The 27,076-nt window shown below is 40.0% G+C and overlaps 1 protein-coding gene across 1 annotated transcript in view; it reads right to left on the bottom strand.

Annotated features, from left to right (window-relative positions):
• Nucleotides 1–27,076, bottom strand: part of LOC150078080 (transmembrane protein 33-like) — a 138,689-nt gene that overhangs the window by 45,644 nt on the left and 65,969 nt on the right. Inside the window, exon 5 of the mRNA XM_090384260.1 lies at nucleotides 8,671–8,801. Coding sequence (XP_090240386.1) covers nucleotides 8,671–8,801 — 131 coding nt within the window. The remainder of the gene's footprint in view (nucleotides 1–8,670; nucleotides 8,802–27,076) is intronic.

Here is a 27,076-nt window from a genome sequence, read left to right as displayed (position 1 = left end):
TTCCCTCCAAATGCCTGTCCAGTTCCTCCTTAAATTTATTCAACCTATCAACTTCCACAACGACAGATGGAAGTTTGTTCCAGCAATTAACCACCCTTCGCGTAGCTGATGGAGAAGAGGATCCGGTGTGGACAGCGAACCGTCATTGTTTTCATTGACTTTAAGTCTGCTTTCGACTGTGTCCACCGGCCTGCCTTATGGAAACTACTAGAGGTTGAACATGTACCTCGAAAAGTCATCACACTCCTCCAAACTGCATACAACGGTTTAACCAGCCAGGTGCGAATCCAGAACGATTTATCTGAGGAATTTACCATCCAAACTGGAGTCCGCCAAGGGGATGTAGCCTCCCCGTTGCTTTTCAACATCGTGGTCAATGCCATTATGAGGCAAGCATTCAGAAACAGACAGGGCATACAATATGACAAGGATCACTATGTGACTGACCTGATGTTTGCTGATGATAGTGCTATCCTTGCCAGTAACGACGCTGAAGCCACGGACATCCTCTACGACATTGCCCGCATTGCCCGGCCATACGGTTTAAAGATCAATGCTGGTAAGACAAAGGCCCTGACAACAGATGGGTCGCAAGCCACCATCTATCTCGAAGGCGTCCAGATCAAGCAAGTGCAGGACTTTAAATACCTTGGGTCGCTGGTCCAGGAGAAGAAAGTTGCATCCACCATGGAAATCCACAGCAGAATTGGACAGGCGGCCACTGCGTTCGCCTCGCTCAAATGGTGTCTGTGGAAGAGGACCAACATTTCCACAAAGACTAAAATCCGCCTCTTCCGGACTTTGATCCTGCCCATTCTTCTTTACGGATCGGAAACATGGATTTGTCTCAAGTTAGATTTGAACAAACTTGAGGTATTCCAAATGCGATGCCTGCGGCAGATCTTGGGCATCTCTCTTCGCGACCGCATCACTAATGATACCATCCGCGCCAGATGCAAACAGCAACCAACCATTGCCGACCAAATCCAGAAGCGAAGGCTCAGATGGTTTGGCCACGTATGTAGAATGGGCACGAACAGAATACCATCCACATTCCTTTGGAGACAACGACCCGCCCAATGGAGCATCCAACGAACCGCGCCTAGGAAAACGTGGGCCAAGCAAGTGGAAAGTGACTTGAAGAGCCGACGTCTCGACCTTAACCAGGCCAGGACTGACGCCATTGATCGTAAGGTATGGAAGAACATCACAGAGCAAGTCCGAAACCCTGTGGCACCTACAGCAGCATACTGGTTGCGTGGCCAACCGCCTCGCCCAGCTGCCAGCTAAGGACCAAAGAAGAAGAAGAAGAGAAGAAGAACCACCCGCTGGCTAAAGGCAAATTTCCGCACATCTATTCTACGTCTTTTCTTAATTTGAATTTATGCCCCCTTAGGTTCGTAATCTGAACAAGTGGAAGGATCCCATCAGAATTCAGCATGCTCAACCCATTCAAGGCCTTATATACCTCAATCAGATCACCGCGGAGTTGCCTAGTCTCCAGCCACTGCAATTTGCAGAACTTAAGCCTCTCTTGGTAAGAGGATCCCTTCATTCCCATCACCAATCTTGTTGCCCTACTCTGTACACGCTCAAGTAAATTTACATCCTTCCTAAAATGAGGACTCCAGACCTGTACGCAGTACTCAAGGCGTAGTCTGACCATTGCCTTATACAGAGGGATAATCACCTCCTTTTCCCTGCTAGCAAAATTCCTATATATCATTGACAAAACCCCATGACCTGCCCTGGCAGCATGTCTGCATTGCTCGGAGAACTTCATATCTGACTGCACAATTACTCCCAGGTCTTTTTCATTTTCTACCACCTTAAGTGTAGTACCACACAGTTGGTACTTTTCTCTGGGGTTATTCTACCCATATGCAGTACTTTGCATTTGTCAAGGTTAAACTTCAGTTGCCACTTCTTAGCACATCTGCCCAAATTATCTAGATCCTGTTGCAGTAGCACACTGCCATTACTGTCATTAACAACCCTGCCAACCTTTGTATCATCTACAAACTTCGACATTAAGCCTGATATACCTTCATCAATATCATTGATAAATATACAAAACAACAGTGGACCTAACACCGAACCCTGTGGGACTCCACTAATAACATTAGTCCAAGAAGAGCAGCACCCATTGATTACCACCCTCTGTCTTCTCCCACTTAACCATCCTTTTATCCATTGTAGCAACTTACCCTTAATACCATTCTGCTCCAATTTGTACAATAGTCTTCCAGTGTCAAAAGCTTTCCTGAAATCCAAATATATGATATCAAAATTATTTTTTGCATCCAGTTCCTTTGTAACCACATCATAATATCCTATCAAATTTGTCAGACAAGACTTTCCCTTAACAAACCCATGCTGTGTCTTAATTATTGCTGCAGTCTTGTCTAGGTGATCCTGCAATGCATCTTTAACCAGTGACTCCATTATTTTACCCGGAACAGAAGTTAAATTAACTGGTGTGTAATCACTCGTGTCACCCTTCGATCCCCCTTTGTGAATTGGGGATACATTTACACATCTCCAGTCTGTGGAAACCTCCCCTGAGTCCAAGGATGCTCTCATAATTATGGCTAAGGGTTTGCTTAGTTGCTTTGCCATTTCCTTTAATATAACTGGATAGATCCCATCCACCCCAGGTGCTTTTCTTATGTTTAAGTTCTGCAAATTGAAGCCTTGCACAATCTTGGAACGAAGGAATCTTGAAAGGTCTTGGAACGAATTACCAAAAAAAAAAAAAAAACCGTGTTATTGGGTTCAATTACGATTATCAGAATACCTCCCATGGGAAGCAAAATACATTTCCACATTTTTTTCCGTTTTCACCAGCCAGCAAAAAATTACGTAAAGCCGAAATTATGTAAGTCTAGTATCACATAAGACAGAAGTGTCTGTACTCGGGGTTCAGGAAAGCTTTTGATACTGTTGTGCATGGAAGACTACTGTCCAAATTGGAGCAGTGTGGTATTAAGGACAAGTTGCTACAATGAATAAAAGGATGGTTTATTGCATCACATGCCACTTCTACTACTACTATTTCCTTTGTGACTTGATTACAGACTAGCTTATATATACCACAGGCTCCTGTGTTGCTTGATAATTTATACGCATCCCATGCATTTTTGTTCTGTGCCACGAGTCTCATTAGTTCATCTGACATCCATTTCAGCCTAAAACTAGAACAGTATAACAAAAAGCCTAGTAGCTTCCAAGATTACTTCATTGAATGCTTCTGATTTAGAATTTTTTGTTGGTAATGGTCATCAGTTGGTCCCACTGTACAGAACTTAAAAAACCCTCTGAGCCCACTGTAGTCACGTTGACGAAAGCAAACACTCTTCCTTTTACCCCTGATGGTAGTTACAATTTTAAGTAAATCCCACATCAGTACACTGTGTACTGATGTGGTAGTGGTTCCTTTATCTGTAAATTCTTAATGCATGAATAATCACTGCTGATAATCAGATCAAGAGTGTTACTCCCTCTAGTTGTCTCTCTCTAACATGCTGCTGTAAAAAACAATCATCCAAATAATCCAAAATTCTTGCTATTGTGCGAGTGTACCCATAAGTACCAGTCAATGTCTGGTAAGTTAAAATCTCCAATTATAAAACAATTTTATTTCTCTGTATAACTGTTCATTGCACTCATCAGATTCATTAGGCCTATAACAAACTCCTACCCTTATTTTTGCTTTCCCAGCTTATGTCACACCAAACCGACAACAACATTGCACTGTCCATCAACTGTCCATCAATGTCAACTGGATGCACCTCCTTAGATTGTGTTTCTTAACTAACGTCATAACCCCTCATCCCTTCCTATCCTGTCTACATTGTACTACCCAAATTCAAATTCTGTATTCCTTCTATCTGTGTGACACCACATCTCCAATCTCCCAACAATATCCGCCTTTGATGTCTTGACCAGCACTTCAAATTTATCTAATTTATTTACTATACTCCTAGCATTGGCATACATGCACCTATTCTTACTCTTAGTTACTCTAACACAGATCAAGGTTTAGGCCTAAATGGTTATCAAATGAACTAAAGAGACTCGTAACAGAGAAGAAAAGTGCATGGGATGAATATAAATTATCAAACGACTCAGAAGCCTATGGCAGATATAAACTAGTCTGTAATCAGGTCACAAAGGAGGTTAGGCAGGCAAAGGCAGATTACGAGAAATCCTTGGCAAAAGATGCTAAGAAAAACAGCAAGGATTTCTTTACTTATATAAACTCTAAAAGGAAGGGGATGAATCTGATTGGTCCACTTGACATCGATGGTTCGACTGTTGATGATCCTGCTCAGATAGCAAACAAACTGAATGAGTATTTTGCATCTACATTTACACATGAGGAATTATTCAGATTTGAAAATGGCAGAAAGTTATCAAATTGAAGCAGGATACTTAATGATTTTGTAATAACTGAGAGCAAAGTGGAGGAGAAATTATTGAAGTTAAACATAAGAAAAGCACCTGGGGTGGATGGGATCTATCCAGTTATATTAAAGGAGGCGGCAAAGCAACTAAGCAAACCCTTAGCCATAATTATGAGAGCATCCTTGGACTCAGGGGAGGTTCCCACGGACTGGAGATGTGCAAATGTATCCCCAATTCACAAAGGGGGATCGAAGGGTGACACAAGTAATTACAGACCAGTTAGTTTAACTTCTGTTCCGGGTAAAATAATGGAGTCACTGGTTAAAAATGCATTGCAGGATCATCTAGACAAGACTGCAGCAATAATTCAGACACAGCATGGGTTTGTTAAGGGAAAGCCTTGTCTGACAAATCTGATAGGTATATTATGATGTGGTTACAAAGGAACCGGATGCAAAAAAATAATTTGATATCATATATTTGGATTTCAAGAAAGCTTTTGACAATGTTGCGCATGAAAGACTATTGTACAAATTGGAGCAGAATGGTAAGTTGCTACAATGGATAAAAGGATGGTTACGTGGGAGAAGACAGAGGGTGGTAATCAATGGGTGCTGCTCTTTGTGGACTAATGTTATTACTGGAGTCCCACAGGGTTCGGTGATGGGTCCACTGTTATTTTGTATATTTATCAATGATATTGATGAAGGTATATCAGGCTTAATGTCGAAGTTTGCAGATGATACAAAGGTTGGCAGGGTTGTTAATGACAGTAATGGCAGTGTGCTACTGCAACAGGATCTAGATAATTTGGGCATATGGGCTAAGAAGTGGCAACTGAAGTTCAACCTTGACAAATGCAAAGTACTGCATATGGGTAGAAGTAACCCCAGAAAAACGTACCAACTGTGCAGTACTACACTTAAGTTGGTAGAAAATGAAAAAGACCTGGGAGTAATTGTGCAGGCAGATATGAAGTTTTCTGAGCAATGCAGACAGGCTGCCAGGGCAGGTCATGGGGGTTTTGTCAATGATATATAGGAATTTTACTAGCAGGGAAAAGGAGGTGATTATCCCTCTGTATAAGGCAATGGTCAGGCCATGCCTTAAGTACTGCGTACAGGTCTGGAAGCCTCATTTTAGGAAGGATGTAGATTTACTTGAGCGTGTACAGAGAAGGGCAACAAGATTGATGAGGGGAATGAAGGGATCCTCTTACCAAGAGAGGCTAAAGTTCTGCAAATTGCAGTGGATGAACATTAAGCACCTGCGCGGTGATCTGATTGAGGTGTATAAGGCCTTGAATGGGTTGAGCACGCTGAATTCTGATGGGATCCTTCCACTTGTTCAGATTACGAACCTAAAGGAGCATAAATTCAAATTAAGAAAAGACAGATGTAGAATAGATGTGCGGAAATTTGCCTTTAGCTAGCGGGTGGTTAATTGCTGGAACAAACTTCCATCTGTCGTTGTGGAATTTGATAGGTTGAATAAATTTAAGGAGGAACTGGACAGGCATTTGGAGGGAATGGTGTGATTTTTTTTTTTTTTTTTGGCTAATGCCGCATAAGCTCATACACATGCTTTCTTGCATCACATGCCACTACTACTACTACAGCCCATGTATTTATTTATTTCATGACTCCCACCAGTTCCTGAAATCCCCAGCAACTTGCTTTCTGGGCTGCTGCTCATTCCAATAGAATGACAGTATAGTTAATGTCAGTGATGACAGTGTGCTACTGCACCAGGATCTAGAATGGGCAGATGGGCTGAGCAGTAGCAACTGAAGTTTAACATTGACAAATGCAAAGTACTGCACATGGGTAGAAGTAACTCCTGAGAAATGTACCAACTGTATGGTACTACACTTAAAGTGGTAGAAAATGAAAGACCTGGGAGTAATTGTGCGGTCATATATGAAGTTTTCTGAGCAGTGCAGACAGGCTGGCAGAGGAGGTCATAGGGTATTGTCACTGATATACAGCAATTTTGCTAGTAGGGAAAAGATGATTATCCCTTTGTATAAGGCAATGGTCAGGCCACACCTTGAGTACTGCCTTCAGGTCTGGAGCCTAATTTTAGGAAGGATGTAGAATTGCTTAAGCGAGTACAAGCTAGCAACAAGACTGGTGAGGGGAAACAAAGGGTCCTCTTACCAAGAAAGGCTTAAGTTCTGCAAATTGCAGTGTCTGGAGACTAGGCACCTGTGAAGTGATTTGATTGAACTGTATAAGGCCTTGAATAGGTTGAGAAGGCTCAATTCTGATGGGATTCTTCCTCTTGCTCAGATTACAAACCCGAGTGGGCATAAATTCAAATTGAGGAAAGACAGTTGTAGAATAGATGTGCTGAAATTTGCCTTTAGCCAGCAGGTAGTTGATTGGGGGAACAAACTTCCATCTGTCGCTGTTGAAGTTGATAGCTTAAATAAATTCAAGGAACCGAACAAACTTTTAGAGGGAATTTATGTGTGAAATGGGTTTTGTTTTTTTTTTTTTTTTTTAATGGCTGATGCTACATAAGCTTGCTTTCTTGCATCACATGCCTCTACTACTACATCTTGAATTCTGCACAGAGAACTGGAAACCTCATTTGAGAAAAGATATATTAACTTTCTTGAAAGGGTACAGAGAAGGGAAACAAGGCTGCTAGACTAGTGTTTGAAGTGATAAAAAAATATATTTATCTCACTACAAATCAAATCAATGGTCGACCCACATCTTGAATTCTGTACAAAGATCTGGAAACCTTATTTGAGAAAATGATTAACTCTTGAAAGAGTACAACAAAGAACAACAAAAACTAGTTGGGGGATGCAAAGAGATATTCTTACACAAAGATAATCCAGTTCTGCAAGCTACAGTTTTTAAACTAGGCATCTGTTTGTGGATCTGACTAAGGTGTTTAAGGTTTTAAAAAGGTTAGTAAACTTAACCCTCTTATGGGAGAACCCTCAGGATAAAGTATGCCAGAGCAGTTTTTTTTTCCTAATTTAAACAGAATCTATACAAGTGACATCAATGCTAATTTATGATTTCCTCAATCACTGTGTTTCTGATCAATCTGCGTCAATTAACTGTTTTGTCTCTGAAGAAGTCTGGCCATAAAAAAATAAATCGAGTGTTTTCATAAACCTGTTCATGCATATTAATTATCTCACATTGAAAAACAAGAATTTAAAAATAGCAGCATCATTCCTGTCCAATTACTGAAGTACACTACTGTGATGTTTCATCTAATGTCTCCCAATGGAAATACTGACTTGCTTCAGATGTTTACATCTTTAAGTAGCAGACTATCCGCCGCTGCAGCCTATGATTTATCAAATTTAGTTTCTTTCAGTATTGATCACTGACAGTAAAGATAATTACCAAATCTAGGCATTTTTCAGTATGTGAAAAGACATGTCTAAAATGTGGCAGGGTATTTTAAAATATATAATTAAAAATATAAGCTTTTAATATAAAAAATGATTATTCACAATAGTGTTAATAAAGGATGGCATCAAAAAAGAACAATTTAAAATTTTTAATGCTGATTTAAGGTTATAAAATGGAATACCTTATTTCAAGGTATGTTTGTCAGTTAGGTGGTGGTTTTGGTGCATTATAGCCCTTGTTGCTGATGCACCATTAAAACCCAAAAAAAAAAAAAAAAACAATCAGTTAGAAGCAAATTTGCACACCTGTCAGAGGGTTAATGATGAGGATATATCTTCTCTCCTGGATGACAAAAACAAGGGGATATAAATTCAAATTAAGGAAATTAAATTGTACACTGGATGGAAAAAGATCTGCCATGGGTCAAAGAGAAACTATTTGAACATATTACCAGCTAGTTTTGTAGCTTTAAAGAGGGATTATATAAATATTTGAAAGAATAAGAATAAAATTATAAGAAACTAGATGTTCATTTGTATGGATCATGATATAAAAAAGATATCACGTGAAAATATTACTGGTTACTACTTGATTACAGATAGTAATCAAGGAATCCTTATTATTACCTGATCGAGGAGAACCTTATGCTTGGTTCCATGCAGGGGCATATTTAGAGGGGGCAGAGGCATATTCCCTCTTAGCCATGCATATTAGTGTTCCTAGGTCTATCTAAAAAAAAAAACTGAAAAACTTGGTCGTCATGCCCCCCTTATGATAATACTTGGATACGATGCAGGTTCCATGTAACTCTAAAACAACATGCATGTTTTTTATAGCATAGTATGAATTCAGAATAATTTTTCAAAATAATACTATTTACCTGAAAATCATAAAGAGTGTAATGGGCATTAAAAATACTTCAGAAAAGGCAATCAATCGAAGGATATGACGCTGATGCTGTTCTAACAGATTTATTAATGTTGTTTCCCACATGTTATTTCGTCCCAGTTTCTGAAAACAAATGTATATTATTTAAAACCAAGGCATTAGATTAATAATTTCAATTATATTACTTTATATCATATATCACTCATTAATATACTTCATATCTATTAAGACTCTCATATTATCAATAAATATTTACTTTCACAAAAAAAATTTATTTATAGATTTCTCAATAACTAATTGGCCAGATATCTGTGCCTGAATGTGAAGTAAAATACACCATAAAAAAATATTTTGAAGAAATGTACGGAAGTTAAAAGTAGCAAGTGAGGACTGATGCTTAATTCAATAAATATATTTTCATTATAATGACAAGTAACAATGGGATTTGTTACAATTTTATAATGCCTATGATATGCTAACATTTCCTCAAAAAATTTATAAACAGCCACATAATAAACATCTTTGAAGTTGTATTTTTAAATTTTTATATAAAAAAAAAAGAGTTACTAGTTATAAATATGATATTTCCTTTTCATAGATTAGGTTACAGCCCCAGTAGGAAAAATCTAACCAAAAATATCTACTTCCTGAATGGCCAGAATATATTTCTCATTGTGATGAGTTAGAATATATTTCTAACTGAGCAGATTGTAAATTATTTTTTTAAATAACCAGTAACAATATGAAATTATAGTATAACTAACAATGTAGCAAAAAATATTCCAAAATAAATGTACACTAAGCAACTTTTTGAGGGTATGACAATTTCATACCATTTTTACAAATGGGTACTAGCACTATTAATAATCTTTCTCAATAGGACCACTACATTGCTACATTTTCCACTGAGCATAAAAGCCCATAGAAACACTACCAGTCAGTTGCCTGATAATTTCTGAAAGTTCATTAATTTTCTACCGAAACTTTTTTCTTCGGCCCAGTCCACCCCCCTCCCCAGAATCCACTGGTTTCCCATCAGGGCTCCTTGATGGCTACTCTGTTGTTCCACATTTGCCAATCCATCTATTAGAAAAACTAATGTCAAGCCATATTTGAGCAGGAATACTGAAGTGTAATGGCATGGTGTCCTGCATGAAGGTCATTTACTGTGTGTTTGAGCAACATATAAGGTATAATAGCAAGGTATCATTTGAATTAATTGTATCTTATGAAGTGTAGGGCCCAAAATTCTAATATATGTCATCCCACACCACACTTTGCCAACCGGTCTAGCCAGGTGAGTAAAGTGCCTGCCTGGCAACCCAAAGATTGCGGGTTCAAATCCTGCCTCGGGCTTGGATCAGAGTAAAATGCAAAAACTTTGGGAGGTGCATTATGGCCACAGAAGCCAATGTGCCAACAACTAACAAAAAAACACCACATTTTTGAATGGCATTGGCTGTTCTCCAATGTTTCCTGAGTAAAGTATAATCCCCAGTAATGGCCACTAAGTTTACTAATGAAGACACCAATGTATAAAATGGCTCTATAAAACAACAATCTTTATGAGATCTTGATAGTCCTCCAGCCATCTAAGCAGGATTTTGGCAAAGTATGTAACCTGTTTCTTTACTTATGCCATTTTAAACAATCCATTCTTAGAAATTCTGTACAAAACACTTAATTCCAATTAAGTTTAACTGGATTGTGTTAAAATGATACACAATAATGGGGCAGATGGAATCTACCCAATTATATTAAGGGAAGCAGCAAAGGAGGTAAGCAATCATTATGGGAGCATCTTTGGATTCAGAATAAGTCCCTATGAATTAAAGACGTGCAAATGTATCTCCAATTCATAAAGGGGAGCAAAAGGTGACAAGTGTAATTACAACCCTGTTAGCTTAATTGTCTGTTACTGGGAAAATAATGGAATCACTGATTAAAGAAGTAATGCAGGGCCACTTGAACAGGCATGCAATTATACTTCAATCACAGCATGGATTTGTCAAGGGGGAGTCTTGTCTAACCAATCTGGTAGGTTACTATGATGCAGTGACTAAGGAACTGGATGCAAAAAATAATTCTGACATCATGTACTTGGATTTCAGGAAGTCTTTTGATACTGTTGCACATAAAAGAGTGCTATATGAACTGGAGCAATATGGTATTAAGGGCAAGTTAATGCTATGGATAAAGGGATGGTTAAGTGGAAGAAAACTGCTGGAACGAGTACAGAGAAGGGCAACAAGATTAGTGAATGGAACAAAGGGGTGCTCTTACGAAGAAAGGCTTAAGTTTTGCAAATTACAGTGTCTGGAGACTAGGCACCAGCGAGGTGATCTGATAGAGGTGTATAAAGCCTTGAATGGTTTAAGCATGCTCAATGCTGATGGGATTCTTCCTCTAGCTCAGAAAAATCACCTGAGAGGGCATAAATTCAAATTGAGGAAAGACAGATGTAGGATAGACGTGCGGAAATTTGCCTTTAGCCAGCGGGTGGTTGGTTGGTGGAACAGACTTCCATCCCTTGTGGTGGAGGTTGATAGCCTAAATAAGTTTAAGGCTCAGCTGGACAGGTATTTTGAACGAACAGAGGGGTGAAGTGGAAGTGGGTTTTTTTTTTTTTTTTTTGGCTGATGCTGCATAAGCTTGCTTTCTTGCATCAAATGCCTCTACTAATGCTAATGCTAAAACAGAGTAGTTATCAATGGGCACTGCTCTTCGTGACCTAATGTTATTAGTGAAGTTCACATGGTTCAGTGCTATACCCAATGCTGTTTTCAATATTTATCAAAGATAAATGCAGATGATACAAAGGTTAACAGGGTGGTTAATGACAGTCATCGGGGTGAGTTATTGTAACAAGATTTAGGAAAATTGGGTTGATGGGCTGAGAAATGGCAGTTGAAGTTTAATGCTAACAAATGCAAGGTACTGCATATGGGTAGCAGTAACCCCAGAATAACTTATCAGCTGTGTGGTACTACACTCAGGATAGTGGAGAATGAAAAAGACCTGGGGGTAATTGTGCAGTCAGACATGAAATTCTCTGAGCAGTGCATACATGGTGCCAGGACAGCTCATGGGGTTTTGTCAATGATATACATAAACTTTGCTAAGGGATAAGGAGGTGATTATCCCTTTGTATAAGGCCATGGCTAGGCCGCATCTTGAGTGCTGTATACAGGTCTCGAGGCCTCACTTTAGGAAGTGATGTAGATTTGGCTGGAATGGGTGCAGAAAGAGCAACCAGACTGGTGAAGGGAACAAAAGGGTGCTGTTACCTAGAAAGGCTTCAGTTCTGCAAACTGCAGCATCTCAAGACTAGGCACCAGCAGGGACATCTGATTTTTTTTTTTTTTTTTTTTTTTATGAGAACCCCAAACACGAGAGGTATTATAACCTATAGTACTTAGTACCGTGCTTGGGTTGGAGGTTGAGAAGACGAAAGAAGATATTTGTTGATATTGGACTTGACCTTCTGTAGATTGTAATTTTCAGGAAATACGTATGAAGGAAGGTTGTTCCAGAAAACGGCAGTTGAATGAATAAATGAGGAAGATGAAAAGTTGGTTCTGTAGGTTTGAAGTTGGACAGAAAATGGATGTTGGCTGGTGGCGGCACGTGTTCGGACTGTTTTGAACGAGAGAGCGGGAATTATAGAAGCCAATTCAGAAGAACAGTGCCCATGGAAGTATCTGTAGAAGAGGCATGCAGCAGAAACAGTGCGTCTATGAGAAAGCGAGTGGAGAGACTCTGTTAGAGATGAATCATTAATTAACCTAACTGCCCTCTTCTGAATGGAATCAAGAAGCCTGAGAGAGGTTTTGGGGGCACCACCCCAGATGTGGGAACAATATTCCATGGCAGGGCGGATTTGCGATTTATACAGAGTGAGCAGCTGTTTGGGAGAAAAGTAACGCCGAGAGCGAAAGAGAAAACCAAGTTTTTTAGATGCAGAGGAAGCAATATTTGTAATGTGCTTGTGCCAAGAGAGATTAGAAGTCAGGGTAATCCCCAAAAGAGATATATCATTTTGCCTAGAAATCGGAGTGTCACTAAAGATAAGCATAGGAGCAGAAGAATCCTTTTTGCGAGATATAAGACAAGATTGAGTTTTAGAAGGGTTGAAATCAACTAAGTTGTCTTTGCCCCACTGGAGAATTACCTGAAGATCGGCATTTAAGGAATTGGCAGCAGATTTTCGAGAACTTGAAGCTGATTGAGCTGGACAAGGTTTCTCAAAATGGAAAGTTGAATGCAATGTGCTATCATCGGCAAAACTATGGATAGGATTTCCAGTCAATGGAAGAAGGTCATTGATATACAAGAGGAAAAGAGTGGGGGAAAGAACTGAACCTTGGGGGACACCGGCATTAGTGGAGAAGTTAGAAGACAGAGAGCCATCCACCATCACCCTCAGTGAGCGATCAGAGAGAAAACTGGATAACCAATTACTAAAAACAGTCGGCAAACCATAAGATGGAAGCTTGTTTAGAAGACCTTTATGCCAAACATGATCAAAAGCCTTTGAGATGTCAAGAGCAACTACTTGTGTTTCACCGAACCTTTCCATTGAATTAGTCCATAAATGGGTAACAAAGGCCAGAATATCACCAGTGGATCGACACTGACGGAATCCATACTGGCGATCGCTGATCAGACGGAAGGTTTCTAGGTAGTTTAAGAGTTGCCGGTTAATTGATTTCTCCATTACTTTAGAAAGAGTAGAAGTAATTCCAATGGGACGATAATTGGATGGGAGGGATTTGTCACCCTTTTTAGGAACTGGCTGGATATGAGCAAATTTCCAAGCAGAAGGAAAAACACCTTTGGAATAAGAAAGTGAAAAAAGGCGGCAAAGAATAGGAGTAAGTTCAGGAGCACAGGTTTTGAGAACAAGTGGAGAAATACCATCAGGACCTTGAGCTTTCTTAGCATCAAGATTCATCAAAATCCTTCTGATATCCTTTTCACGGAAGACCACAGGAGGCATTGAATGGAGCGTGTTAGGAATGGTGGGAGGTGTTTTACCAAGATCATTAATACATGAGCTGGAAGAAAAATGGGATGCTAGCAGGTCAGCTTTATCCTTGGCTGAAGTGACAACAGAACCATCTGGTTTGGACAGAGGTGGGAGCAGAGATGGGCAAAAGTTGCGGCCAATAGCTTTGGCAAGAGACCAGAATGCTCGGCTACCATTAGGGCAAGAAGCAAGTTTTCTACTCTTAGCCTGTTCAAACTCTAGTTTGGACTGATTAATAACTGCTTTACAATTGTTGGGAGCTTTTGTGTAGGCAGAAAATGAAACTGAAGAATTAGAAACAAGCCAATTACGATATGCAACGTTCTTCTCTTGGACAGCCTTAGCACATTTATTGGAAAACCAAGGTTTAGATAAAGGACGAGATTTTAAAGTGGAGTGTGGGATAAAGGATTCCATTCCTGCAAGAATAATTTCACTGACACGATCTGAGCAAACGTTGACATCAGAAGTTTTGAAACAGTAATCAGACCAAGGAAAAGAAGAAAAGAAGTTTCGGAGGTCATCCCATTTTGCATTCTTATAATGCCAAACAATACGAGGTTGGGAATAGCCATGAGATAAAGGTTCCATTGGAGAAGAGACAATCACCAAGTTGCGATCTGAAGTGCCTAAAGGACCTCTCACTTCGACCTTGTACTTAGAAGGGTTGTTTGTGAGAAAAAGATCAAGCGTATTGGCTGTATGATTAGGATTGTCTGGTATTCTTGTAGGTAAATGAACAATCTGTGCTAGGTCATTAGTAATTGCAAAAGCCTCAGCATCTCGACCTGCTGGGTCGGTGTGACTAGAAAACGGAAGCCAGCTGGAGTTGTGAACGTTAAAATCACCAAGGAAAATTACCTCACTGTTAGGAAAGTTGGACTGGAGAAAGTCAAGTTGCAAAGAGAGGAAGTCAAAGAGCTCCAAGTGATTAGTGGAGTTGGGAGAACGGTAGAGACAACAGATGAATTTTACACAATGAGGTAGAGAGATTTTAAGCCAGAGAAGATCAAAGAGAGGAGATTCCAAATTGCCAAGTCTCTGACAGGGAATATCAGAACGGACATATGCACAAGTACCACCTTTGAGTCGAAAGGAATCATACAGCAAATAATTTGGACATCAAATTATTGAGGTTTTTGATTGAGGTGTTTAAAGCTTTAAATGGATTGAGTAAGCTGAATGTTAATGGCATTCTTCTACTTACTGAGACTACACAGATGAGGGGGCATAAATTCAAGTTGAGGAAGGATGGTTGCAGGACAGATGTGCAGAAGTCTGTCTTCAGACAGCAGGTGGTTGATTGTTGGAACAGGCTTCCATCTGTTGTTGTGGAAGTGGATGGGTTGAAAAAAATCAAGGAAGAACTTGACAAATTCTTGGAGAACATGGATGGGTGAATTGTTTAGGATTTTTTTATTTTTATTATTATTTTTTTTTGGCTGATGCTATGTATGCTTTCTTTCTTGCATCATTTGCCATTACTACTAATACCTCATGCCAAAGCAACAATTATGTGTATATGTAAGTAGAAAACTGATCTTTGCTGAATTAACTATGTCCAATAATTCTGGCTAAAAGTTGATCAGAATGCCATGATAAACATTTTGAAGGTAGCCATGCTTATATATCAGCTTTCAACATTTATTTTGTTGGAGTATTTTCAAGACAAGAAAAATGGTGTGACTATAATATAATCACATTGTTAGCTGAATGTTAAGCCAGAAAGAGAATTCAGGGTTACTTAGCCTTTAAGCTTGGAATACATGTTAATAATTACCTGTTATGAAACCCTCTCTTTTGATGAGATAGTTTGAAAGAAACTGAGATTTGAATGGTAAGACCATTGCTTATTTTGAAGAAAAAAGAAGTATTACATAAAAAAAGACTGTTGGTGAAATCTATATTTGTGAGTCATAAAAAAAAAAATTACAGGTAACCCTCATATAACACAGTTATTAGGTAGGTTGCTGTAAAATGTCGTGTTGTGCGAAACCGTGTTATACAGGACTAAGAAAATGTACAAAAAGGTGGGGGAGGTTACGCTCCAAAAGCTAACAAAAATACACTATTTCGTTAACAAAACTAACAAAAATACACTATTTCATTAACAAAATGTTAACAAAACTAACAAAAATACACCATTCTAGATTTCGTGTATCTTCTGCTCTCTTTAAAAAATCAGTAATCCGGGTTTGTTTGCTTTTGCTTGATAAATCTTTGTGAATTTCATTGTATGTAACTAAGCATTTTTGAAGCTCCCTTTTGAACTTTGGCCTCCTTTCATTCAAGAATCTGCATTCAAAAAATAAGATTCTAATTGCTCGGCTAACTTTATGCCTTCCCCTATGCTTTTTGGTGTAAAATTTGGAAGTTTAGAATTTTCATCTGCAATATCATCTGAATTGATTTGATTTTAGCTCCAATTCCATTTGCACCAAATCCGCTACGCCAGCTTATTTTTCTACCAATAATTCTTGAAATCTTCAGTAATCATATCTTTTTTTATTTTTTTAGGAGCACTGGCGACTAAGACCATTTTACTCTGTGTATATTGTCTATAAATTGAGTGTGTTCGAGGTCAATTTTCTGTTTTGCTGGATGAAAAAACCCTGACTTTCTGGGAGTAAAAAAACCATGCTACCCTCGCCCGACTAACTCAGCCACATTGTGAAAAAGACCCATAAAAATTCCTCCCTTCATCAACGGCATTCAAACTCGGGGGTCTTTTCCAGCCTGTGTGGGGAGGAGGAGGGCAATTTATCAACTGTGCTACCCACGAGGGCTTCAGCAGTCATATCACCAAAACCTTCCCCTCCTACTGACATAGGAAGTACTACTATTGCACTGATTCTGTTTTATGCCAGTTCAATCATATTTCAAAGATCAAAATATGTGGAGGTAGTCTCATGATGACTGCTTGCTGCATTATTATGTGCTAAATGTTTGTGGATCAGGCTCCTTCCAGAAGCCAAGTTTTACAGCTATTGAAACATCATTGTGGCCAATAGCTGTACAGTATCCTTTTCAGCAGTCTCAGTGCTGCAACTGTTTTTATTTTTTGTAAATAATACATTAGATTGATATAACTTAATAAATGGATATCCACTAGAAATCCTATGTAAATTTAAGTAATTTTTCTCAGGTGTTCTGAGTAGACCCATGTAGTGGTTGGTCCGCTAGTATTTTTTTTTTTTTTTTTTGCTGGTATCCACCAGTATTGCACTGCCTCCAGTGGGTGTGTAAAATGTATGTTTTCTAACTCCCCCAGGGGTTCCCTCATCTCAGCATTGTGTACCCTGTGCAGCACAGAACTCTGTAAAGGCCAGAGATTTTCAAAAGCGTAATGTGTATGTTAGTGTCGTGTTATGTTGTTCCTCTGACCATTTAGCCGCTGTGTCCCTAGCAAGACCCCCGCATTGTTCATACTTTGACACAGGGAGGCAGGTCAGGCATAGAGGGTTTCAGTCAGGCATTAGTACTCTGGCAGGCTCTGCCACCTAGTTTCCAAAGATTTCAGTAACAAGGGCCTTAAAAAAAAAAAAAAAACGTGGTAAGTTAGAGTTGGGATAAACTCTGAAGAAAGGAGGGAACAGATAGAAAATATGGGGATGATAGGAAAGGCAACCCCAAAAAGGTCAGTAGGGACAAGCCCCACCAGTTGTAAGGAGGAGGTGAGGAGGGAACAGAAGACCTTACCCCCTGCCAAAGGAATGGGGTTAAAAGTGAGCTAGGCTAGAGCACCCAGCTCAGATCTCCTGTGCCAAATCTCAGCCACGTTGTGAAAAAGACCCATAAAAATTCCTTCTTTCATCAATGGGATTCGAACTCTGATCTTTTCCAGCCGGTGTGGGGAGGAGGGAAATTCCATCAACTGTGCTACCCACGAGGGGCTCAGTAGTCATATCATCAAAACCTTCCTCTTCTACCAACGTAGCAAGTTCTACTATTGCACTGATTCCATTTTCTGCCAGTTTGATCATATTTCTTGAATGAACTGACTCTGGCCATACATTTTTCCACATGCACTTAACATTGATGCTTTACTTCTTTCAGCAATAAAGCTATGATTCTGATAAGTCCACAATTGAGAAATGTTCCATGCCTCCATTACTTCAATAGATTCAGAATCAATTGTTTTCCAAAATCCATTGTAACAATTTTCTGATGGAATGAGTTTTAAAGGTGCATATAATGCCTTGATCTAATGGCTGAATGAAAGAAGTTGTATTAACCCAGTACAATTGTGGCAGTAGGAACATAACTTCAATGTTTGGATGGCCTGGTGTGCTATCCAATAGTAATAAAACTTTGAAATCTAGATTTTTCCACAAGTTCAACAAATACAAGTTCAATAGCACAGAACGTAACACTGGAATTTCCCAATAATTTTTTGTTGACTAGCGAGTCAATAATGAGGGCTTCTCTTTTTACAGTGTCATTAGAGAGTGGCACAAGTGCCACTCTCTAATGACACTGTAAAAAGAGAAGAATTTTACTTTTCTCAGCCGATCATCTTGATGATACTGATGGTGAACTGGATTGATGGGATCTATCCAGTTATATTAGAGGCAGCAAAGGAAGTAAGCAAACCCTTAGCCATACTTATTAGAGCTTCCTTGGACTCAGGGGAGGTCCCCATGTACTGGAGGTGTGCAAATGTATCACCAATTCACAAAGGGGATTCAAAAGGTGACACAAGTAACTCTAGACCTGTTAGTTTAACTTGTGTTCTGGGGAAATTAATGGAATCACTGGTTAAAGAAGCATTGCAGGATCATCCAGACAAGACTGCAGTAATAGTTAAGAGACAGCATGGGTTTGTTAAAGGGAGGTCTTGTCTGACCAATTTGATTAAATACTATGATGTGGTCACAAAGGAAAAAAAAAAAAAAGGGCAAACTGCAGCCATTATTGACCCACTGTAGGATGGAAGCCTCCTCAACAATTCATGCCAAGGGAAATGGACCATAATCTGACATGCTGGCCCAGTGCGGGTTGGCAGATCGACCGTATTTAGCAGTCAGGGGCTTGAACCCCAGTCTACTCAAAGAGCATGTGCTACTGTACTCCCGCTCCTGACCACTCAGCTACGGAAGCTGTTGTCACAAAGGAACTGAATGCCAAAAATAATTTTGATATCGTATACTTGGATTTCAGGAAAGCTTTTGATACTGTTGCACATGAAAGACTGCTGTACAAATTGGAGAGATATGGCATTAAGGGTAAGTTGCTACAATGGATAAAGAGACGGTTGAATGGGAGACGACAGATATTGGTAATCAATGGACACTGCTCTTCGTGGACAAATGTTATTATTGGAGTTCCCCAGGGTTCGGTGTTGGGCCCACCTTTGTTTTGTATATTTATCAATGATATTTATGAAGGTAAATCAGGTTTAATGTCCAAGTCTGCAGATGATTCAAAGGTTGGCAGGGTTGTTAACGACAGTAACGATAGTATGCTACTCCAACTGGATCTAGATAAGTTGGGCAAATGGGCTGAGAAGTGGCAACTGAAGTTTAACATTGACAAAAGCAAAGTACTGCATATGGGTAGCAATAACCGAAGAGAAGCATACCAACTGTGTGGTACTACATTCAAGGAAGTTATTTTGTTGTTATTTGGTTTTTTTTTTTTTTTAGGAGCATTAGCAACTAAGGCCATATTGCTCCGGGGATATGCGGTGGTCATTCCCTGACCTTTACGCATCCTCCATATTTGGTGGTCACAGGCTCGAACCCCAGTCTAATCAAGAAGAGTGTGCTACGCACTGCTGCTCCTGCCCACCTGGCTACGGAGGCGCCTCTCAGGGAAGTGTAAAGTGAAAAAGACCTGGGTGTAATTGAGCAGTCAAATATGAAGTTTGCTGAGCAGTGTAGACGGGCTGCCAGGGCAGGTCATGGAGCCTTGTCAATGATATATAGGAATTCTGCTAGCAGGAACAGGGAGGTAATTATCCCGTTATACATGGCAATGGCCAGGCCACACTTAGAGTACTGTGTACAGGTCTGGAGGCCTCATTTTAGGAAGGATGTAGAGTTGCTAGAATGAGTACAAAGAAGGGCAACAAGATTGATGAGGGGAACAAAGGGGTGCTCTTAACAAGAAAGGCTTAAGTTCTGCAAATTGCAGCACCTGGAGAGTAGACACCTACGAGGTGATCTGATTGAGGCGTGTGTAAGGCCCTGAATGGCTTGAGCAAGCTGAATGCTGATGGGATTCTTCCTTTTGCCCAGATTAAGAACCTGAGGGGGCACAGATTCAAATTGAGGAAAGACAGTTGTAGAATAGATGTGCGGAAGTTTGCCTTTAGCCAGCAGGTAGTTGATTGGTGAAACAGACTTCCATCTTTTGTTGTGGAAGTTGATAGCTTAAACAGATTCAAGGCGGATAACTGGACAAACATTTAGAGTGAGTGGATGGGTGAAATGAGAAGGGTCTGTGTGTATGGTTTTTTTTTTTTTTTTTTTGGCTGATGCTATATAAGCTTGCTTTATTGCAATAATAGCCTAAATAAATTTAACTCTGAGCTGGACAAGCATTTGGAATGAATGGAGGGGTGAAATTGGGGGGGGGGGGTTGGCTGGCTGTTCTGTTATTCGGTTTTTAGGAGCATTAGCAACTAAGGCCATATTGCTCCGGGATATGCGGTGGTCATTCCCTGACCTTTCCGCATCCTCCGTATTTGGTGGTGACGGGCTCGAACCCCGGTCTAATCAAGAAGCATGTGCTATGCACTGCTGCTCCTTCCCACCTGGCGGGTTGGCTGGCTGATGCCGCATAAGGTTGCTTTCTTGCATCGTATACCTCTACTAATGCTAATGAACTCATTCGTAGACTTAAGTTGTCACCTTATTTTATCTTGGAACTCAATGAGAGCACTGATGTCAGTAGCCTAACTGTGCTGTTATTATTTGTTCGATATCTGTATAATTATGAGCTGACAAAGACATTCTGTGATCATTTGAAAATCACTACAATAAGAGCTGATATTTTTGAAAAACTAATGGCTTCTTTTTTGTGCACATAAACTCAACTGGAAGAAGTGTACTGACTTCTGTACTGTGCCAAGGCTATGCAGGGTCCCATTTCAGGTGTTGTTACAAGAATCAAAGCAATATCACACCCTTGTACTCCACAGGGAAAATTTAGCTTGTGAAAAACATTCCCGCAAAACCGAAAGATACTTTTAAGACACTAACAGAAATCAATTATGTGAAATCTGCTGGCTTAAACAAGTCTTTTCCGGCAGATTTGTGACAAAATGGACAGTGACTATGACTGCTTACTCTTTTATATTGAAGCACATTGACTGACATTTTTTTTTATGACTCACAAGATAAATTGCTGATGAGATTCTCTGAATTAGCTCTAAAATTGTGACGTTTCTTACTGATCATAAAGCAGAAGCCACAAGAAAAACAACTTGTGATAAACTGCAGAGATTCACTGACTTTATATCTAGTGATTATAATTCACAAGGCCGATATACTTAACACCTTGCAAATATATTTAACAAACTGAATGCACTGAATATATCTCTTCAAGGTAAAAACACTTTTCATGGCTAATGATAAAGTTTCTGATTCAAAGATAAAATTATTCTTTGGAGAAAGAGCTGAAGCAGGACAATATGATACCCTCAATACTTTTACTGCATGTTTTGTTGAAAAAATATCTCTGCAGAGTCAGACTTACAGAAAGTAAATAATTGATCACCTCAAACAGCTGGTCTCTTTTGAAGAATATTTTCCTGTCAATACACATTGAAAATTACAGGTGAATAGAAAATGCTTATTTGAAAAACCAGAACTCCTCTGTCCTGTCCACAAAAGAAGAACTGATTGATATCTTTTGTGACAAGTCTCTCTAAGAAAAGTTTTTTAGTGTTCCACTTTCTTTGTTCTAGGCTAATTTGTTGGACTCTTTCCCTAATATAGCAGACAAAGCAGTTCATAAACTTTTACCATTTGTGATGACTTATTTATGTGAATGTGGGTTTGCTAAATATTGTGACACAAAATCAAAAAAGAGAAACAGACTTGATGCTCAGTAGCCATTTGCTGTCAATTATCAACTCTGATGCCTAATTATAAGTAAAATTGCTGAAAATCTGTTGCAGCAGGTCTCTCATTAGATTTGGGGAGCAAGTCTATTTTTTAATTTGGAGACTTAATAATGCTTATATTTTTTTTTTTTTTAATTTTAAGAGTAGTGATTACTTTTTGGTTCAACTGTAATACAGTACATATATACAAAAAACTGAAAAATGCCTCTTTCTTAGTGCAATATACCTATGATAATCCTAGGGACTAACTAGGATTGGTTGGTTGATTTAGATCTTATTGGCGCATTAGCATCTAAGGCTATAATGCGCCAAGACCAGGTAATATATAAAAATTTATTCTCTCAGTGACCTAAGTAGTTAGGCCACCATGTCCAGATATCTAATAAAAGAAATAACAATAACGTAAAAATTTTAAATACGAGTAAAAACCTTTATTGATTTAAAAAAGCTAAAAACAGCAGACACATTGTCATTCTCAGATAAAATCTGACTGAGTGTATACGGCTCAGTCAGATGGTTAAAAGCGGTAAAACGGATATTGCTAAAATCTGGACGGTCAATTAAAAGGTGTCTAATCGTTAAAATTGTGCCACAGGACACACACATAGGAGGGTCATCAGCCCTCAGCAAAAACAAATGAGTTAAATGACTGTGTCCTATGCAGGTCCGGGCAAGAACAACTTCCTCCTTACGATTCCTGCACAGACTAGACTGCCACGGTTCAATTACAGGCTTTATACGATATAATTTATTCGCAGTCTGTCTATTCCATGAATTCTGCCATTGGGAATATATGTTTTGGTGTATTATTTGCCTGTAGTCTGTATAGGGGACTGACAGGCAGCGGTTATTATTGGGAATTGCTGATTTGGCAGCGGCGTCAGCCAAATCATTTCCCCTAATCCCAATGTGGCTGGGAATCCAGCAGAAGCGGATATCATATTCACGTCCAAGGAGGAAGTGAATCTTCTGCTGAATACTAGACAGAACTGGATGAGGATTATATCTCACAGATATTAAAGCTTGTAATACGCTGAGAGAATTGGAATATAAAATGAACCGTTGGTATTGGCATTCACTAATGTGATCCAAGGCTAACTCTATAGCATGCAGCTCTGCAGTAAATATACTGCATTCAGAAGGTATCTGCTCCGATGTAGTGCTGTCTGTAAAGACAGCAGCAGATCCCACATATGATTCCGACTTCGAACCGTCTGTGTAAACTGGCGTGAAGTCAGAATGTTCAGCTCGGTGTGCTGAATAAAGCTGCAGGTAGACAGACGATGGAGTGTCCGACTTTCCCCAATTTCTAAGGGACAAGTCACATGTTGGAACATGAGCATGCCAGGGTGGAAGGGGTTGCTTTGGTGTTTGGGCAACCTTGTCTACCTTAATATTAAGTTCTTTGAGTAGCTCTTGGAGATGAATACCAAAAGGACGATTGGCAGTCTTACGGGTGTTGTACAGATTTTCCCATCGTGGCTCAAAAACAAATGGCCACGTAGGATGGTCTGGCGGGGATTTCAGTTTTAAGGCGTATTTTAGCGACAACTGCTTACGTCGAAGTGATAACGGTGGTTCATTTGCTTCGACGTATAAGCTCTGGACAGATGTTCAAAATGCTCCAATAGCGATACGGAGAGCCTGATGATGGACAGGATCCAGCCATCGAAGTACACTGTCTCTGGCCAAATTGTATACCAGGGACCCGTAATCTAGTCTGGATCGTAGAAGTGCACGATAGATGCGTAGTAGGGTGCACCGATCCGCACCCCAAGATGCTGAGGAAAGAGAGCGCAGAATATTCAGCCTTCTTGTGCACTTTGTGCGGAGTTGACGGATATGTTCCAGAAAGGTCAGCTTTTTATCGAATACGAGTCCCAAGAATTTTGTGTCCGCTGCTACTGGAATTGCATTTTGTCCGAGCTTTAATTCAGGTTCAGGATGAAGATTACGCTTACGACAAAAGTGTACGCAAATGGTCTTCTCCGGCGAGAACCTGAAGCCATTAAGCAAGAGCCCAGGAGTTGAGGCGATCAATAGCTTTCTGCAGTTGTCTTTCAATAACCCTCATGTTGCATGACTGACAAAATATGCTAAAGTCATCAACACAGAGGGCACTGTTTACAGTTGGAGGAAGTTGTTCTGTGATGGAATTTACTTTGATGGCAAAAAGCATGACACTTAATACTGATCCTTGTGGTACTCCCTCCTCTTGGCTAAAGGAACGAGAGAGTGAGGATCCCACACGAACTTGGAAAGATCGATTGGCTAAAAAGTTTGTAATAAAAATGGGGAGTTGCCCCCTAAGGCCAAGGCTATGCAGATCTTTTAAGATGCCAAATCTCCAAGTTGTGTCATACGCTTTCTCCATGTCAAAGAACACCGACACCAAGTGTTCGCGTTTTAGGAAAGCATCCCGGATGGATGTTTCCAGTCTATGTTGTTGTTATTTGGTTTTTAGGAGCATTAGCAACTAAGGCCATATTGCTCCAGGATATGCGGTGGTCATTCCTTAACCTTTCTGCATCATCCGTATTTGGTAGTGACGGGCTCGAACCCCGGTCTAATCAAGAAGCGTGTGCTACGCACTGCTGCTCCTTCCTACCTGGCTACGGAGGCGCCGTTTCCAGTCTAATAAGATGGTCCAAAGTGGACTGGTTCCTTCGGAAGCCGCACTGGATGTTGGAGAGAAGGTCATTTGATTCTAAGTACCATATTAAACGAGAGTTAACCATTCTCTCCAGGATTTTGCACAGACAGCTAGTCAGAGCAATACGACGATAATTGGTGGTGACTTTTGGATCCTTTCCTGGCTTAGGAAAGGCAAGAACGATTGCCTTTCGCCAGGAGTCTGGAAACTGCCCTTCAATAAAGATTTTGTTATACAGAAGGAGCAGTCAATCCATAGATTTTGGTGAAAGATGTTTAATCATTTCATAATGGATGCCATCTGGTCCAACAGCACTTGCTTTGTAAAGAGCGAGGGCTCTTTTCAGTTCCTGAATAGTGAAATCCCCGTTGTAGGGATAAATGCAATTAGATTTAAAGTTAAGTGCCTGTTTTTCGATTTTATATTTCAGGACCAGGAACTCTGGGGAATACGAAGATGTTGCAGAGATGTTAGAGAATGTTTCCCCAAGAGAATTGGCTATTGCAGTTGGATCTGCAATAGTGCATCCATTATAATCTAGGATCGAAAAAGGGTGGGAGGTATATATTCCCTTCATTTTTCGGATTATATCCCAGACTACCTTAGAGTTGGTAGACTGGTTAATAGATGATGTAAAACGGATCCACGATTCCGGATGTAGCGTGCTTTGGCTCGTGCACGTTTGAAGGCAATAAGGTTGTTCGTGGTAGGATATCGGCGAAATATCCCCCACGCTTTGTTTTGAGCCTTTTTTGCTGCTGTGCATTGTGAATTCCACCAAGGTTTGGGAAATGGTGGAAACCGGGCAGATGTTTTTGGAACAGCGTTCTCAGCTGCTTGGAGGATGATTTCTGTGATGTACTTTACTCCATCATTGATCGGCTCCCAACTGACTGTACTGAGGTCAAAATTTGCCTGATGTTAGAAGGCATTCCAGTCATCCTGATCAAACTTCCACTGTGGTAACCTAAAAGGAAGACATGGGCTCCCACTGTGTAACAAAGTTATCACGGGGAAGTGATCACTTCCGTATGGATTCTCCTCCACTTCCCAAGTGAGTGAAGGGAGTAGATAGAGAGATCAATGGCAGAAAAGGTACGGGTAGGCATGTGGAAGAAGGTGTTTGTTCCAGTATTTAGAAGGGAAAGGTCATTGTCATTGAGCATACGGCCTTATGACTCGTCCCCTTCCGTTGATGTTAGCACTACCCCACAGGGTGTTATGTCCATTCATATCCCCGAGAAGTAAGTAAGGGGGAGGCAACTGCGTTACAAGATCATCAAGGTCTTCCTGGGGGATGTCACAGTCCCAGGTGGCAAATAAAGAGAGCAAACTGTTAATATAAATCCCACCGAAAGGCAAATTGCAACAGCTTCCATGCTAGTTGTAATTAGCAAGGGCTGAACTGGGGTCTGATTGCCGACGAGGATAGCCACTCCTCCATGAGCAGAGCCATCCACAATTCTATCCTTTCGAAAAATTGTGATGTTGTGCATGGTGGGATCGTCATTTGCCTTTAGATATGTCTCCTGCAAGCAAAAGCAAACTTGCTCGTGCTTTTGCAGGAGGGCCTTGATGTCATCAATATTTTGCCGGAATCCACGACAATTCCATTGTAAGAATTTAGCCATTATTTTGGCTTGGTGGGTCCGTCAGGCGGCTTCCGAGGTGCTGAGGGCTTACATTTGTCAGTCTTGGATTTATCTTTTTTGGGGAAGAATGGACGCTGTCCCGTGTCCATTTCTTCCTCCACAAAGAGTTCCAAGACTGATTCATCCGGTACCTCCTTAGTCTCTACATCCATTGTTTCTGGTGTTACGGGTGGCTCTTCCGAACTTTTTAGCTTTTCTTTACCACTTTGTTTTGGTAGTGGTGGAGCACTAGGAGGTACTGATATAGGAGTGGCAGCTGATTGTTTTTCTGTGCAGGTTTTTCAGAACTTAAGAGATAACGCGCGATGGGAGTGAAAGACTCCTTTGGAGGAATGGTCATGTCCGTCTGAGTTCCGACGGAACATCTCCCTGCTACCTTCTGGGTGTAGGTAGGTTTGTTGGTATTCAGGGGTTTCACCGATTTCCTTGCCTCCTGGTATGATATATTTAACTCTGCCTTCAGCCGTTGAATTTCTTTTTCTTCTTTCCACCTCTGTCATGCTCGTGAGTAGGCCGGGTGTTCGCCTTCACAGTTAATAGCACGAGGGTTGCCTGTGTGGACGTGCCTTTCTGCCGCTCTTGGAACAGAGAAGTTTTTTCTGATTTATTTTCTGCTTTATTAGTTTAAATTGACATATTAACTTATTTTCTAGAGTAGCTTTATATTCCTATTTACGGTACTTAAGTTTAAAGTAACTTAGATAGAGATTTTGTAGGTATTACTTAGTATCGGAAAGGGTATCAAATCCACGTGTTTACCGATCGTAAATAGCCGCCATTGTCATGCGAAAATTAATCAGTAAAATCTATTAATCTTGTCGAACTTCATTGGCAATTAAATTGTACTTTTAACTATACATATAACCACTTAGGTTACGTAATATAAATAATTAGTAAAAATAAATAATTAATACATAACTTGATACGGAAGTTATATAAAGGGATTTCGTAGATAACACTCGTTACTGAAACAAATATTTCGTAGATAACACT

This window comes from Mastigoproctus giganteus, chromosome 11 (genome assembly GCF_048544385.1).
Source record: "Mastigoproctus giganteus isolate SK-2022 chromosome 11, ASM4854438v1, whole genome shotgun sequence".
In the NCBI taxonomy this organism is placed as follows: domain Eukaryota; kingdom Metazoa; phylum Arthropoda; class Arachnida; order Uropygi; family Thelyphonidae; genus Mastigoproctus; species Mastigoproctus giganteus.
The sequence above is the reverse complement of the archived record's forward strand: the minus strand, read 5'-3'. Positions and strand labels throughout refer to the sequence as shown.